The sequence below is a fragment of the Spermophilus citellus genome (assembly GCF_964194105.1).
Source record: "Spermophilus citellus genome assembly, chromosome: 3".
NCBI lineage: Eukaryota > Metazoa > Chordata > Mammalia > Rodentia > Sciuridae > Spermophilus > Spermophilus citellus.
In genome coordinates, this window is record NC_138184.1 from 117,354,284 (window position 1) to 117,371,362 (window position 17,079).

General features: G+C 32.4%; 1 protein-coding gene across 1 annotated transcript in view; it reads right to left on the minus strand.

Annotated features, from left to right (window-relative positions):
* Positions 1 to 17,079, minus strand: part of LOC308643414 (zona pellucida-binding protein 1-like) — a gene marked incomplete at both ends in the record, with an annotated part of 90,099 nt that overhangs the window by 24,364 nt on the left and 48,656 nt on the right. The window contains one exon of the mRNA XM_081283268.1: positions 11,081 to 11,258. Coding sequence (XP_081139394.1) covers positions 11,081 to 11,258 — 178 coding nt within the window. The remainder of the gene's footprint in view (positions 1 to 11,080; positions 11,259 to 17,079) is intronic.

Genomic DNA, 17,079 nt, shown 5'->3' on the forward strand with positions numbered 1-17,079 from the left:
GAAATAGGCCTTTGAGGACTGAGTCACCTGAATAATATACTATAGAGGAGTTGCATAAGCCCCCCTTTTCTCTTTTTCTTCTTTTTTCTTTCTCTTTTTCCCTTTTTTCTTTCTTCTTCATTCACCACCCCCCATATTTTATTTACTATTTTCACATCCTGTATTTTTCTAAATACATATGTGTGTGTTTTTTATGTACTCTACTGTCTGCCCATGTACTTGTCTACCCTAAATTACTTCGTGTCTATTCCCTTGCTACTAACATTCTTCATTAGATTTCTCTTTCACATTTCCTAAGATATATTAACTATATACCCTCACAGCTTTCCCTCTCCACATATCGTCCTATGCCTTACCCCCAGTTCATTGTCCACTGCCAAAAACTGTAAACCCTTTTATGAAACTACTGTTTATATTTTAAATAAATAATAATGAATCCAACATTCCCAGACATAGAGACTAAACTGTAAATGTCTTCATAACAACAAACTGTTCATAGGTGATGTATTGTTGATATTGGGATCTATTAACATTGTCCTTCCCCACAAAGGAGGGATCTTGGAACCTTACAAGAGTACTACAAATCTATAGGGTAAAAACAATAACACACCAGACCCACAGAGCTGGAAAGGAAGACACACGAGCAACATGAAAAGACAAGGGAAGAAAGTACCACAAACAAATCAATATAACACATCATTAGAATCATTGGAAGCTACAGCAGAAAAAATTACAGGGAAAGATTTCAGAATTTACATGGTTAAAATGTTCTGTGAACTCAAAGAAGACATAAGACAACAAATACAAGCAGTGAAAGATCACTTTGACAATGAGCTACATAAAAAAATTCAAGAAGCAAAAGATCACCTCAACAGGGAGATAGAGGTTCTAAAAAAACAAAACAGAAACCCTTGAAATGGAAAGAAATAAAAAAGCAAATTAAAAGCTCAAATGAAAACATCACTTGGAAGATCCACGGCATCAGACAATGAAGATAAAATATATCATCTTGAAAAGAACATAGACCACACAGCGAAAATGGTAAGAAACTATGAGCAAAAAAGACCAAATTTAAGAGTTATTGGAATAGAGGAAGGCATAGAGGTCCAAACCAAAGGAATGAACAATTTATTCAAAGAAATAATATAATAAAACTTTCCAAATATAAAGAATGAATTGTAAATCCAAATTCAAGAAGCGTACAGGATGCCGAATGTACAAAATCACAACAAATCCACACCAAGAAACATTATAATGAAAATACACAACATACAGAATAAGGAGAGAATTTTAAAAGCCTCAAGAGAAAGGAATCAGATTACATGTAGGGTAAACCAAATCGGAAAACGGCAGAATTTTCTGAAAGCTAGAAGATCCTGGAACAACATATATCAAGTTCTGAAAGAGAATGGGTGCCAACCAAGAAGCTTATACACAGCAAAATTAAGATTTAGATTTGAATATGAAATAAAAACTTTCCATGATAAACAAAAGTTAAAAGAATTTATACTTAGAAAACTGGCACTATAAACCTTCCTTTGCAAAATATTCTATGAAGAGGAAATTAAAAAAAAAACAATGAAAATCAGCAGAGAGAGGTACTACACGAAAGGAAAAACTAATCAAAGAGGAAAACCAAGTCAAGTTAAATTAAAAAAATAAACAAATATGGCTGGAATTACAAACCATGTCTCAATAATAACCCTAAATGTTAATGGCTTAAATGCACCAATCAAAAGATAGTCTAGCAGATTGGATTAAAAAAGACCCAACAATATGCTGCCTCTAGGAGACTCATCTAATAGGAAAAGATATACACAGAATTAAGGTGAAAAGTTGGGAAAAATCATACCACTCACATGGACTGTGGAAACAAGCAGGGGTTTCCATCCTCATATCAAATAAAGTAGACTTCAAGCCAAAATTAATCAAAAGGGATAAAAATGGACATTACATACAGCTCAAGGGAACCATACACCAACAAGACATATAATCCTAAATATATATGACCCAAACAATGCTGCAGCTATGTTTATCAAACAAACTCTTCTCAAGTTCAAGAGTCAAATTGACCACAACACAATACTCTTGGGTGACTGTAACACACTTTTCTTACCATTGGCTAGATCTTCCAAACAAAAGTTGAATAAAGAATCTATACACCTCAATAATATAATCAATAAACTTAGACTTAACTGAGATATACAGAATATTTCAACCTGCATCAAGCAGATACACTTTCTTCTCAGCAGCACATGGATCCTTCTCACAATAGACCATATATTATGCCATAAAACAACTCTTAGCAAATACAAAAAAGTATAGATACTACTATGCATTTTATCAGATCATAATGGAATGAAATTGGAAATCATCGACAAAATAAAAAATAAAAATTCCTCCATCACCTGGAGACTAAACAATATGCTACTCAATGAACAATGGGTTGCAGAAGACATCAAGGAGGAGAGTAAAAAATTTTTAGAGGTAAATTAGAACATAGACACACATATTGAAATCTCTGGGACACTATGAAAGCAGTACTAAGAGGAAAATTCATTGCATGGAGTTCATTCCTTAAAAGAAAAAAAGGCCAACAAACAAAAGACCTCACACTACATCTCAAAGCCCTAGAAAAATAAGAACAAATCAGCAGCAAAAGCAGTAAAAGGCAAGAAATAATTAAAATTAGAAATGAAATCAATGAAATCGAAACAAAAGAAATAATTGAAAAAACTGACAAAACAAAAGTTGGTTCTTTGAAAAAATAAACAAAGTAGACCTACCCTTAGCCATGCTAATAAAGAGAAGGAGAAAGAGGACTCAAATTATCAGCATATATGATGAAAAAGGTACTATCACAACAAACACTACGGAAATACAGAGGATAATTAGAAATTATTTTGAAATCTTATACTCCAATAAAAGAGAAGACATTGAAGGCATAGACAAATTTATTTAGTCATAGGATTTGCCCAGATTGAGTCATGAAGATATACACAATTTAAACAGACCAATATCAAGTGAGGAAATAGAAGATGCCATCAGAAGCTTACCAACCAAGAAAAGCCCAGGACCAGATGGATATACAGCCGAGTTTTACAAGACCTTTAAAGAAGAACTAATACCAATACTTTACAATTTATTTCAGAAAATAGAGAAAGAGGGAGTATTTCCAAACTCATTCTATGAGGCCAATATCACCCTGATTCCAAAACCAGGCAGACACATCAAAGAAAGAAAACTTCAGATCGATATCTCCAATGAACATAGATGCAAAAATTCTCAATAAAATTCTGGCAAATTGAATACAAAAACATATCAAAAAGATTGTGCACCATGATCAAGTGGGATTTATCCCAGGGATGCAAGGTTGGTTCAACATACGGAAATCAAAAAGTGTAATTTATCACATCAATAGACTTAAAGAATCATAAGATCACCTCAATAGATGCAGAAAAAGAATTTAACAAAATACAGCATCCCTTTATGTTCAAAACACTAGAAAAACTAGGGATAACAGGAACATATCTCAAAATAGTAAAGGCTATCTACGATAAGCCTCAGGCCAACATCATTCTAAATGGAGAAAAATTGAAGGCAGTCTCTCTAAAAACTGGAACAAGACAGGGATGCCCTCTTTCATCACTTCTATTCAACATAGTTCTTGTAACACTGGCCACAGCAATTAGAAGGCCAGAAGAAATCAAAGGGCTATGTATAGGAAAAGAAGAACTTAAGTTAGCACTATTTGCTGACTATATGATTCTATACCTAGAAGACCCAAAAAACTCTACCATAAAACTTCCAGAACTAGTAAATGAATTCAGCAAGATATAAAACCAATACCCATAAATCAAAGGCACTTCTGTATATCAATGACAAATCCTCTGAAAAGGAAATGAGGAAAACTACCCCATTCACAATAACCTCAAAAAAAGACACTTGGGAATCAACTTAATGAAAGAGATAAAAGATCTATACAATGAAAACTACAGAACCCTAAAGAGAGAAATCAAAGACGACCTTAGAAGATGGAAAGATCTACCTTGCTCTTGGATAGGCAGAATAAATATGATCAAAATGACCACACTGCAAAATGCACTATACAGATTTAATGCAATTCTGATCAAAATCCCAATGGCATTCCCCATAGAAATAGTAAAAGCAATCAAGAAATTCATCTGGAAAAATAAGAGACCCAAAATAGCTAAAGCAATCCTTAGCAGGAAGACTGAAGTAGGTGGCATCGCTATACCAGACCTTAAACTATACTACCTAGTAACAGTAACAAAAACAGCATGGTATTGGCACCAAAACAGACTGGTAGACCAATAGTATACAATAGAGGACACATAGACTAACCCACAAAATTACAATTATCTTATATATAGACAAACGTGCCAAAAACATGCACTGGAGAAAAGATAGCATCTTCAAGAAATGGTGCTGGGAAAACTGGAAATTTATATGCAACAAAGTGAAATTAAATCCTATCTCTCACTATGCACAAAATTTAACTCAATATGAACCAAAGACCTACGAATTAAACCAGAGACTATGCATAGAAGAAAAAGTAAGCCCTAATCGTCATCACGTGGGATTAGGTCCCAAGATCCTTAATAACACTCCTATAGCACAAGAATTAAAACCTAGAATTAATAAATGGAATGGACTCAAACTAAAAATTTTCTTCTCAGCCAAAAAAAAATCTATGAAGTGAATAGAGAGCCTACATTTTGGGAGCAAATTTTTACCCCTCACACATCAAATAGAGCACTAATCTCTAGGGTATATAAAAACTCAAAAATCTAAACACCAAAAAACCAAATAACTCAATCAATAAATGGGCCAAGGACCTGAACAGACACTTGTCAGAAGAGGATATACAATCAATTAACAAATATATGAAAAAATGTTCATCATCTCTAGCAATTAGAGAAATGCAAATCAAAACTACTCTAAGATATCATCTCACTCCAGTCAGAATGGCAGCTATTATGAAGACAAAACAACAGTAAGTGTTGGCAAGGATGTGGGGGATAAGGTACACTAATGCATTGCTGGTGGGACTGCAAGTTGGTGCAGCCAATATGGAAAGCAGTATGAAGATTCCTTGGAAAACTGGGAATGGAACCATCATTTGACCCAGCTAATCCTCTCCTCGGACTATACCCAAAGGACTTAAAAACAGCATACTACAGGGACATAGCCACATCAATGTTTATAGCAGCACAATTCACAATAGCTAAACTGTGGAGCCATCCTAGATGCCCTTCAGTGGATGAATGGATAAAAAATGTGGCATATATATAATTTTACTCCACAATAAAAGAGAATAAAATCATGGCATTTGCAGGTAAATGGATGGCATTGGAGAAGATAATGCTAAGTGAAATTAGCCAATCACCAAAAACAAATGCTGAATGTCTTCTCTGATATAAGATGACTGACTCATAGTGGGGTAGGGAGGGAGAGGAATGGAGGAATAGATGAATTCTAGATAGGGAAGAGGGGTGGAAGGGAAAGGGATGGGGCAGGGAATTAGCAAGGATGGTGAAAGGTGATGGACATCATTATCCAAAGAACATGTGTGAATACACGAATTGGGTGTGAACTTACTTTATATACAAACAGAAATATGGACAATTGTGATATATATGTGTAATAAGAATTATAATGCAAAAAATAAGTACATGTATAAAGACAGGAATTGGCATGAACATACTCTATATACAAAGATATGAAAAATTGTGCTGTATATGTGTAATAAGAATTGTAATGCATTTGCTGTCGTGCATTTAAAAAAATCAATTAAAAAATTCATTTGGAATCTCATGAGACCCTAAATAGCCAGAATAATCTTTTTTTTTATTTTTAAATTTATCTCTTTTTTATTTGTTCATGTTAGTTCAACATGACATTAATATGTATTTTGACATAGCATACATTCATGGAATATAATTTCCCATTTTTGTGGTTGTACATGATGTGGAGTTACACTGGTCACATATTCATATGCGAATACAGGAAAGTTATGTCGGATTCATTCTACTGTCTTTTCTATTCCCATTCCCCCTCCCTTCCCCCAACTCCCCCCTGTCCAATCCAGTGAACCTTCACTACTTCTTCTCCCCCACCTATTGTAAGTCAGCATCCATATATCAGAGAGAATATTTTGGCCTTTGGTTTTTGGGATTGGCTTGTTTCATTTAACATGAGCGTCTCCAGTTTCATCCATTTACCAGCAAATTTCATTCTTCTTTTTGGCTCAGTAATATTCCATTGTATATATGTACCACATTTTCTTTATTGATTCATCTGTTGAAGGGCACCTAGGCTGGTTCCATAGCTTAGCTAATGTAAATTGAGCTGGTATGAACATGATGTGGCCAAATCACTATAGTATGCTGATTTTAATCTTAACAAAGAACAAGTTAGAGGACTCCCGCCTCTTGGTTTCAAAATTTACTACAATGCTACATTGATTGAGAAAGTGTAAAGATGGGGACATATAAACCACTGTAACAGAATAGAGAGCTCAAATCAAACCATTCACATAATTTCAACTGATTTTTAACAAAGAGGCTATGGGTAAAATGTAACCTTTTCAACAAATGGTGTTGCAATAAATTGATATACATATGCAAATTAGTTATGTTGTACCCTTACCTGTATCAGACATACAAATTAACTCAAAATGAATAACATACCTAGAGTTTTAAGGCTCAAGCTTTAAAACTTTTGGCATAAGAACAAAGTTTCATGACATTAGATTTGACATTAACTTCTTGGGTGTGACACCAAAAGAATAGGAAATAAAAGAAAAAAATACATTGGACTTCAACAATATTTACAACTTAGTGAATTTCAGTGTTTAAGGTATATTCAAGAGAGTTGAAAAAACAAAGTATGAGAGAAAATATATGCAAGTGATATATTTGATAGGGCATTATGTCAAACTCATGGAACTCAAAATAAAAATAAAGACACTTAATTTAAAACCAGAAAAAAAATTTCAATAGAAATTTCTCCAAAAGATATAGAAATGTAAAATAAGAACATATAAGATTTCTCAGTATTTATCAATCATTATGGAAATATAAATAAATATCACAATGGATAACACATCCCATTCATTAGTATAATTTTAAAAACAAACAATAACAAAGTGTTGGTAAGGAGATGGAAAAAATTGGAACTGTTGTGCATTACTCATGATAATATAAAATGGTGCAGCCACTGTGAAGAATTTGGCTTCTCCTAAAACTACCATTGGATCCAGTAACTTCACTTTTAGATATCAAGGCAAAGGTGTACAAGTAGGTACTGGGACAGAAAACTGTATACCATATTTCATCACAGCATTATTCACAAGAGCCAAAAGATGGATATAACTCAAATATCCATCATCAACAGATGAATGGATAAACAAACTGTGGCATATACATGTTCAATCTTAAAAGGAATTCATTTCAAATGCATTCTACCACATGGATGAACCCTGAAAGTATTTTAACTGAAACAAGCCAGATTCATAGGACTACAAGATTCCATTTATCAGTTACCTAGAGTAAGAAATTGAAAGAGACAGAAAGTAGAATAACTATTAGCAGTAGGTGAGAAAACAGTGAATCTAGTTACTATTTAACTCAATCAGAGTTTGTTTCTGGGATGTGAGAACATTCTTAAATTGATGGTGATGATGGGTGCACAATTTTATGAATGTACTTTATACCTATGAATTTTACACTTGATTAAAATGGTATATTTCTTTGGTATGACCTCAACCTCTATGTATAACTGCAAAGCTCTAATTTAAAAAACATACTAAAAAATGTATATTTAATGTTTTCCTTCCCAAGAGTAAAAAAGGAGCAGCGCTCCTTGAGATACAGCTGAGGAAAGGGTTTGGGCAGGATAATTAGAATACAGACCTGGAACATCATACAGTGCCATAAAATAAGAAAGTGATCAAGAAATAAAAGCACACTGAGTAAATATACAATCTCACTTCAGGGAATGTGCAGTGGCAAAACTTGGATAATTTGAATAATATAATAAATAATTATAGCAATGGATTACAACAAAAGAATACATTCATAAGCTTATATTGATAAATAAAAATAAACTAGATAGAAGATAGCTGTCCCTTAGAGAATTACATTCAATAAATATGTAATGATGAACATAAAGAATGGTTGCTATACTTGGATCAGCAGTACTTCTCAAAGGTTCATGTGCTCAAAGACTGGTCCCCAGTCTGTGGTGCTGCTGGGAGATGGTGGAACTTTTGAGAAGTAGGGCTAGTGAGAGATATTTAGGTCATTTGAAGTATGTCCTTTCAGGATACATTGGGATACTGGCCCCTTCCTGTCTCTCAGGCTTTTTAATATCTATGAAGTGAATAGGCCGCTTCTGCCCTGAGCTCTTGACACAATGCACTACACATCACTAAAGCCAACCAACTATGGAGTGACACCTCCAAAACTGTGAGCCAGAATAAACCTTTCCTCTTTATCAGTTGATTATCTCAGGTATTTTGTGACACTGATGGAAAATGGACGAATAATTATCATTAGGGCAAATAAAACATAAACAATTATCATAAGAAGGAAATGTCACTGGATGCTAAAATTAGTGGGCAAAGTGTGATGAATATGCATATGTTTTTATATCTCAAAGAGTTTCCCAATGAGAAATTAATTTTTAAAAAGGGATTAAAATGAAAAAAATTGGAAGATATGACCTTAACTCATCAAAGTGAACATCATAAGTAATAAGATGTTTAAATAACACATATCTCTTGAAATGAAATTTGGAAAGGGACATATCATCATTTGTGAAGTATTATTGCCCAAAATGCATAAATTTGAACCTAATCACGAGAAAAATAGATTCAAATTGGGATACATCTTACAAAATAAGTCTCCTTGTGTCAAGGTCATGAAAAGCAGAAACTCCAATTGATTATAGAGATGCAAGCAATGTAAATATCATATCTTATATTGAATCTTGGTCCTCAAAGGACGTTATTAGGAATACTGGAAAAATATGAATAATTTCTATAGTCTAATCAGTTGTACTATATTAATGTTAATACCCTAATTTAATAATAATAATAATAATGTTATTAAGGTGTTAAAATCAAGATACATGTAATGAAGGGTATATAGGAATTCTCTTTACAACTTTTGCAATTTTTCTTAATTTAAAAATGATTTTAAAATAGAAAGTTTAAGAATATCAGGTGCCTAAATATAAAGCTTAAGTAAAATATCTATAAGACCTCTATAAATATAGTATTTTAATTGAGGTAAGTTTAAATGAAAATATATAAACACATACACACAGATACACACACACACACACACACACACACACACACACCACATATAGGACACAAAATAAAAATACAGCATAATCTCCTGCTCCTTTAATTTTTGAGAGAAGCCTTTCTTGACAATCTAATTAATGAAGCACTAACCTCAACCTAGTTACTCTCCAGAGTGGTTTTTCCCCATTTGAACTCCTAGCATGATCCATTTTTCACCCTTATTTGCCCTCTTCCATTGTACCTGCTTAAAATAAAGTTAAACATAAATTCTTATTTTCAGATATTCTTTGGTCATTTGGAATTAGTCTTTTGTAAAGTACTTATTCAAATTGTTTGCCCTTTATTTTGGTTTTGTGTTTTTAAAAATATTCTTAATATGTTATGGGTACTAATTTTGGGGGAGTCAAATCCATTATGATTTTTTTTACCATTCTCTGGGATTATCTTTTTTCCATGTTTTAATAATTTCTTAATATTTTATAGATTTTTAAATTTTAGTTATACATGATAGTATAATAGAGGAAAGGGGGTAAGGGAGGAGAAGAGGAAGTGAGGAAGTGCTCAGGAGTGATACTGGCCAAACTATATTGTTATACTGTGTGTATGTATCAATACATAACAACAAGTCACACCATTATGTAAAGCTGTAATGTACCAACAAAATAATGTAGAAATAAAATAAAATTAAAAAAAATCAAAATTCCTCGAGATGTAAATATTTTAATAATTTTAATTTAGCATTAAAGTCTTTACTGAAAACAAATAGAAATGCATATAAATAGAGAGCTAAACTACTATGTTCCACTTTCATTCCTTGTTATTTCTAGCCTTTTCTTTATCCTTATCTGTGCTACACTGATACACAATACCACTACTGTCAAAATAGTTACAAAGTTTCCATCTGGAAGTAATTTATTTATTAAATTTGTATTGTATTTTCTAAAACAATTTTAATACATTTTGTCAAATTCCATATAGTTAAACAAAAACAATAGAAGAAAAAAGTAATAAAGCAAAATCTAACCAAACAAAAGTAAAAAGAACACTTGGTTTTCCATGATATTAAAAGATTTTTAATCTAATTTGGATAAACAGGAGAACAAATTTAAAAAGATGAAAAAAAGGTACTGACTTAGCAATATTAATAATAGGAAGATTTTAAGACTAGAAATTAACTGACCCATTCAATTCTTGATAACAAAAATGCAAATTCTTTTAATACAAAGGCAACCACTTTTATAGAATTCCTCTATAATAAAGATGAAGACAGATGAATGTCAGAGAGTGACTAAGAATCTTTAGTGCTAGTATCAAAAGTCAGAAAAAAATTATAATAAAATAATTCAAATACTTATTTCTAAAAGGATAAAAACCCACAAAATTCCCTACCTACTCTAGACTACACAAAATTAAACTCACTGATAACAGTTTCTAAGATATATCATTTAGTTATATCTAGGGTAAATAATTCTAAAGTAACTTATAACTATTATCTTTGTTTATTCCCAGATAACTGCCTAAAGCCATTGAACCTTTGCTGTCATAGTAATACCAAGGTCAAAATTAAGCCAGCTTTTTTCCTTTACATCTTAGATTCACACAGCCTCCTCAAACATACTACCTTGAATAATTTAAAAAAATATACAGCTGACAATAAAAAAAACTGATAGACATTCACTTAGGCATAATGAAATAAGTGAATTTTTATCAATATACAACATGAAATCATAGTTCATTACATACCACAGCATTCAGGACATTTTGGATGCTTCAGGGTATTCATTCCATACCCTGGAAAACAGCGATTGATCCAAACCATTTGGAGAGTACCTTCAATGTAGTATATTTCAGGCAATGGATCTGAACGTCTGCCTAGAACTTCTACTTGTTGATTGAAAAATCTCTCTATGAGATTTTTAGCCTAAAATAAAAATAAAATATGAAAAAATATTAGTCAAAAATAAATGTAATTTTAGAACAGAGAAGACAGAGGCAGGATAAAACAGCCTTGGGTGTTTATTTTATCTTGCACTCATAGGATATGATTACAATAATAACACATGTAAAACTAAAAAGATGTCACGTATATGCCTCCAATATTTCCAAAGGTACTTTCTTAAATAACACAAAGAGACCATTTGAATATATAATCAAACATTTTGTTCTCTTTGAATTTTTAGTAGCACGTAGAAAACATCAGAGAAAAATCAAGATAGTGGCTTGAAATTGAATGTATTCTATGAAATTAAACATAAAGGAATATATTTTAAGAATCATTAAGAAGCATATTCTCTGGAACCCCCTTCACTCTTTTCAAAAAGAAAATTAGGTTTAAAAACAAGGGAAAATGCAACACCTATTACAATCTTTAGGTCTGCATCTAAAAAATAAGTTTATAAAATACTTAGGAGATCATTCTGTTCTATAATTACCTTTATGTTTGTAATATATTCTAGCTTAACTCATAAATCAAAAACAAGATTATACTTTTCTATGAGTGATAAGATCTGTACCAAAAAAACATGAAGCATGGTTATGATTCAAACCCTCTATAGTTAGTTCTCCTCCAATCTTCCACACTAACTTTCACCCACAGTCCAGTCAGAAGCACAGAGAACAGGTTCATCTATAACCACTAGTGGTACACTTCAACTTTTCTGAGTTCTTTAAATATTTTGTAAAGTACATACTTCCATGAAAACTTCTATAATAACAAATAGTTTTCAACATACTAAACTGATTGTAAATATACAAGTCTTTTCTATTACTCAATTACTTCATAGCTTTTCACTGTTTAAATGTTATTTTTGTTATTCTGATAATATGGGGGAAATCCATTGATTTTTACTTGATCAAACACAAATTTTATTTAAATACATACTTAAGAATAGATGTGAATGCTTATTTAACTAATTATATTTAAATTTGAAAATATAATTTGTAAGTTTCATAGACACACATTCATAAATCATTCAGCTTCCTAAAATCCTATACAAAAAAGAAAAAGAAAAAAAATTAAAGAAAAAAGAAACATCAATGAACTGCTAGGTGTGGTCGTGCAAGTCTGAAATTCCAGTATAACAGCAACTCAGGAGGCTGAGGCAGAAAGATCACAAGTTCAAGGCCAGCATCTGCAACTTAGCAAGACCCTCAGAAACTTAAAAAGGACCTACCAAAAAATTTTAAAATAAGAAGGACTAGGGATGTAGTTCAGTGATAAAGCACTCCTAGATTCAAGTCCCAGTACCAAAAGCAAAATAAAGCAATGATCTTAGAATTGAGAAAATCTGGTAGATAAAAATATAAGTGTATTGTTCCCTATTTTCCCTCTAAAAGGAAGAGGAGGATAGATCTCCCAATATAAATGAAAAGAAGGTCATAAATTTTGTAAATCACTAACTTAACATTTTTATATCGAGTAGGGTTAATAATTAGGACCTGAAATTATTAGGACATAGGGTTAGAAAGCAGTACAGCTGAAGAAGTCTATGAGTTGGATAAGGATTCCAAATGCAAAAATAAACTTACTAAGCCAATCTGGATTATTTAAGAACATAATTATAAAACAATCTCAATAAACTAGTAATCTTGTTTAAGTGATAATGAATATGACTAAATAAACAAGATGTTTACCAGTCCACTCTATTCCTCTTGCTACCCCCAAGAAACTTTATAGAAACATATATAAAAAGAATATGTTCTACAACAACTGGTCAATGATCACAGGTCTGAAAAAGCAACTGCTGCTATTTCAAAAGTGAGCAGTAGTTAAAACATGTGCTTTTGTATGGAGAAGTTGAACAACTAATATTAAATACCATAATCTTCCACTGGCCATGCCAAGTATAGACAGTAAATAAAATTTTAACTAGAAAGGTTTCAGTATTTACTCTAGTTTTGTCAAACCAACTTAGAAGACAACTACCTACTTCTGGGTAGGGAACAAATTATACATTATACAAGATCAGAGTCTAACTTGAGTTATAATTCCGCTGAGTGAGAACTAATATACACAAGATTTACAAATATTAAACCTATATAGGAGTCCTTTGGACACATTTGCATAATTCCTATATTTGGGAATTCCTGGGGAAAAATAATTATATATCTCCAAGTGTGATTAGAATTAATACTAAAAAGTAAAAAGAAGAGGAGGTTTAAAGGTAAGAATAAAAGAGACATGTAAATTTTCATAAAATAAAACAAATGACCTTGATTCTCAGGAAATGAATGAGAGGTAATATGTCCAGATATAAAATGTCTCAATGGAGAACTGCAGAAAACAATTATAAAAACTCAAAATTGTCTCTTTCATGTTAGAAACATCAGAACAGGGATAATGTGCTCAATTTTGAGTGGATCAGGCAGAGATCTATGAGACAGAGGTAAGTTTAAAAGCCGAACCAAAGATTTGATGAAGAAAATAAAGGGTTATAAAACAACTTTAATTTTATGAAAGTTAGAATCTACTCCTATCAAGTATAATAAGTACTACAGGATTTGAGGAAAGAAAATTCCACATTGTAACGTGGGGACTACAAAATCCTGAAGCAAAAAACAGAATCCAATCTTTACCAATGAATGCCACTGAAGTGGTGGTTGTTGCACATGAACTGAAACTTGCATTTTAAAAAAAGGCACTGAAGAAGAAAAGTTTAAAAAAAATTTATTATTTATATTTTGTAATGATTAGATATCTAAGCTGATGTATTAACATTTTTTAGTAATATATTGCTCATCAAAATAGATAAGGAGTGAACATGGAGAAAAATATTTTAAAATACAGGAAGGTACTTCCATTTCTAACTAGGTGGTATACCATGTATTTTGAGAAATCTTTGTGCTAAAAATGACCTATTTGGACACAACAGAACAATCTTGTGGAGACATATTTCTACAAAGAAATAGAAAGAGGAAAGATAGAAGATAAGAAGGCAGGAAGGGAAAAGGAAAGGGAGGGAGGTAGGGAAAAAGAAGTAGAAAGCAAGATAAAGAGGAAAAAAAGACTTAAGAGCTATAAATGAGAAGAAAACTACAAACCTAATAGTAACTGTGTCCCTAATTCATTTGATGTCAATCTCAGTATTCCAAGGTGTTACAATTTTATCAGCCTAAAGAAAAATGGAGAAAAGCCTTAAGCCTGTAAAAAGAGAGTAAGACTCTAAGTAAAACAGTGGACACGGAAATTTTTTCAGTTACAAAATTGGGGGGGGGGGGAAGGAAAGCTTCTCAGTGTCAGCTGGGGTGTAGGATGGTGAAGGAGGAGGTGGGGGAAAGGTGAAAAATAGAGGGATAAGGGAACCAAAAACACCTCTGTAAATTCCTACATAATTGTCTGCTTTCAAGTAGATTTGAAGTTTTTCTAACAGAAATTCTAGGCCAAAAAAATTTACATAAAAATTGCCTTTGCTTGAGAACAACCCTGGAGCACTAGGGAAACAGGAACATGGACACTTGATGAAACTGTACAGAAATATACACATGCCTAGACCAAACCAGCTATCTAGCAATAAAAGTCTAATACTCATGACTTCATCCAACTGAATTATGAAGAACATGATAAAACGAAGAAATAATCAGAGACAACAAACAGCCAGATTAATACAAGATAATGAAATGTAAGTTTTATAAAAATGATGTAAAGCATGTTCTAAATATAGACATAAAAATGGAATAAAACCATGAAAAAGTAAAATTATACCATAAAAGAGAAAAAAGTATATATTAACAACAACAACAACAAAAAAAAAAACCCTGCTTGAACTACAAATAGTGAATGGAATGAAATTAAAAATTCAATGGACTAACTGGGTACAGTGGTACACACTTGTAATTCCAGCTCTAATGATCTCCCTTTTACTTTCATCACAGGGCAAAGTGAAAAGAAAAGGGAAGTACTAGGAAATAAAACTGAACAAATTATGTTGTATACATGAATAATGAATATGTAACAACAAATGGCACTATATATACAATTATAATACATCAAAATGATCTTAATAATGAATAAAAAATAAAAATTCTAAAATAATAAATTTACCTGAAGAAAATTCTTCAAAAAATTCAATGGACAGACTAAACAAAAGTAGGTCCAAATGAGCTAAAATAATAAAATGCAAGAAGTATGTGAAATTTTTTTTCAGAATGCAAAACATAACTAGGAAAAAACCATAGAATAGTATAAGAGAGATGGAGAAATCAATAGACAATTCAAAATAAAATGATTAGAAATTCCAGAAAGGCAAATGGTGAAAAGGCAATTTAAAAAGGAGACTGGCTGAAATTCTTCTTGAACTGAGGAGAGCAATTTTTCTGCAGAAATAGGAAGCATGATAAATTCTAAAAGATAATGACTAGAAAACAAAGGACCTGAATGCAAGAAGGAAAGAAAAGCAAATAAAGAGATAAAATTGTGGTTTAATACAAGAAGTCAATGACCTACTGAAATAACTTTGATATCAAATAGAAAAAATCAATAAAATAGAACTAAAATACTGGAAAACAACAATTAAAGAAGAAATCAAATCACGAGTTAAAAAAGGCATTTAAATTCCTTGCATTTTTTAGGAGGATAAAATAAACTAACAGTACTACTGTCAAGTATATTTGTTAAAACAAAGCCAAACCATTTAAAGAGTAAAAAAGAAAAAAAAAACCTGTAAAGCACAGAAAAATAAGGGAAAATTTTATTTTAGATCCATACAAACAAAAATAGTTAACACAAAGAACAGAAAACCACAGTAAATGATATGTAATAGAATGGTAAAAATCAGTCCACATGGAGCAATAAATATGACTTATTGAGACCTTGTCTCTAAATAAAAAATAAAATGAAAGGCTCAGTGGTTAAGCACCCCAGGGTTCAATCCCCAGTACAAAAATAATAATAAAAAAGAAAGAAAGGAAGCAAGCAAGTGGAGCCTGAAAATGGCAGAGGAGACGTAAGCAGGAACGTCCAATCCCTCCATAGTCTATTAAGGAAGTAGTGAAAGAACAGCTGACCAAGAGAGTCACAGTAATAGTACCTTAACAACCTTCCTTGGCTGCAGGGCAGGAGGTGATGCTTCTGCACCACAGGCCACCTACAGAGAGGTCACAATCACAAGTTCCAAGCTTAGCAAACAGCTACCAGGCTCTATGTTCCTTTAAAGAAAACACTACAGAGGAAAACAAGTGCACAGCATTCTATAGCAGTCAGAGAGATGGCCCTGAGCCCAGCATCCTGTGCTCCTGCACCCAACAGAAGGAGCTAGCAGACGCAATACAGCACCCCAGCACCCTCTGAGCATGCAGTCTCAGGCCCCTGGGTTGATGTACAAGAACTGGGTGGTGAGAAATCCATAGCAACCAGTGATGAAGCTCCTGTGCCAGCACCTCTAGGAGGACCCCAAGCTAAAGATTAACTTGGTTTAATACTATAGTAATCAAAAGTTTAGTACTAGAGCAAAGATGATATATTGGTCAAGAAACAGAAGACAGTCCAGAAATGTTACATATGCTCAGTTTATTGTGACAAAATTGTGAAGGTTAAGTCAATGAGAAAACAACAATTTTTCAACTAATGGTACTAAAGGAATCCGAAATTCACAGGAGAAAAATTAACCTAAACCCTTCTTTACAGCATACACAAACACTGACTAGTCTATGGCTCACAGAACTAAATACAAAAGCTTTACTTGGAACTAACATGGAAGAAAATCTTTTTTCCCCCTAAGAATTTTTCAGGTCTTTAATAAATTAAT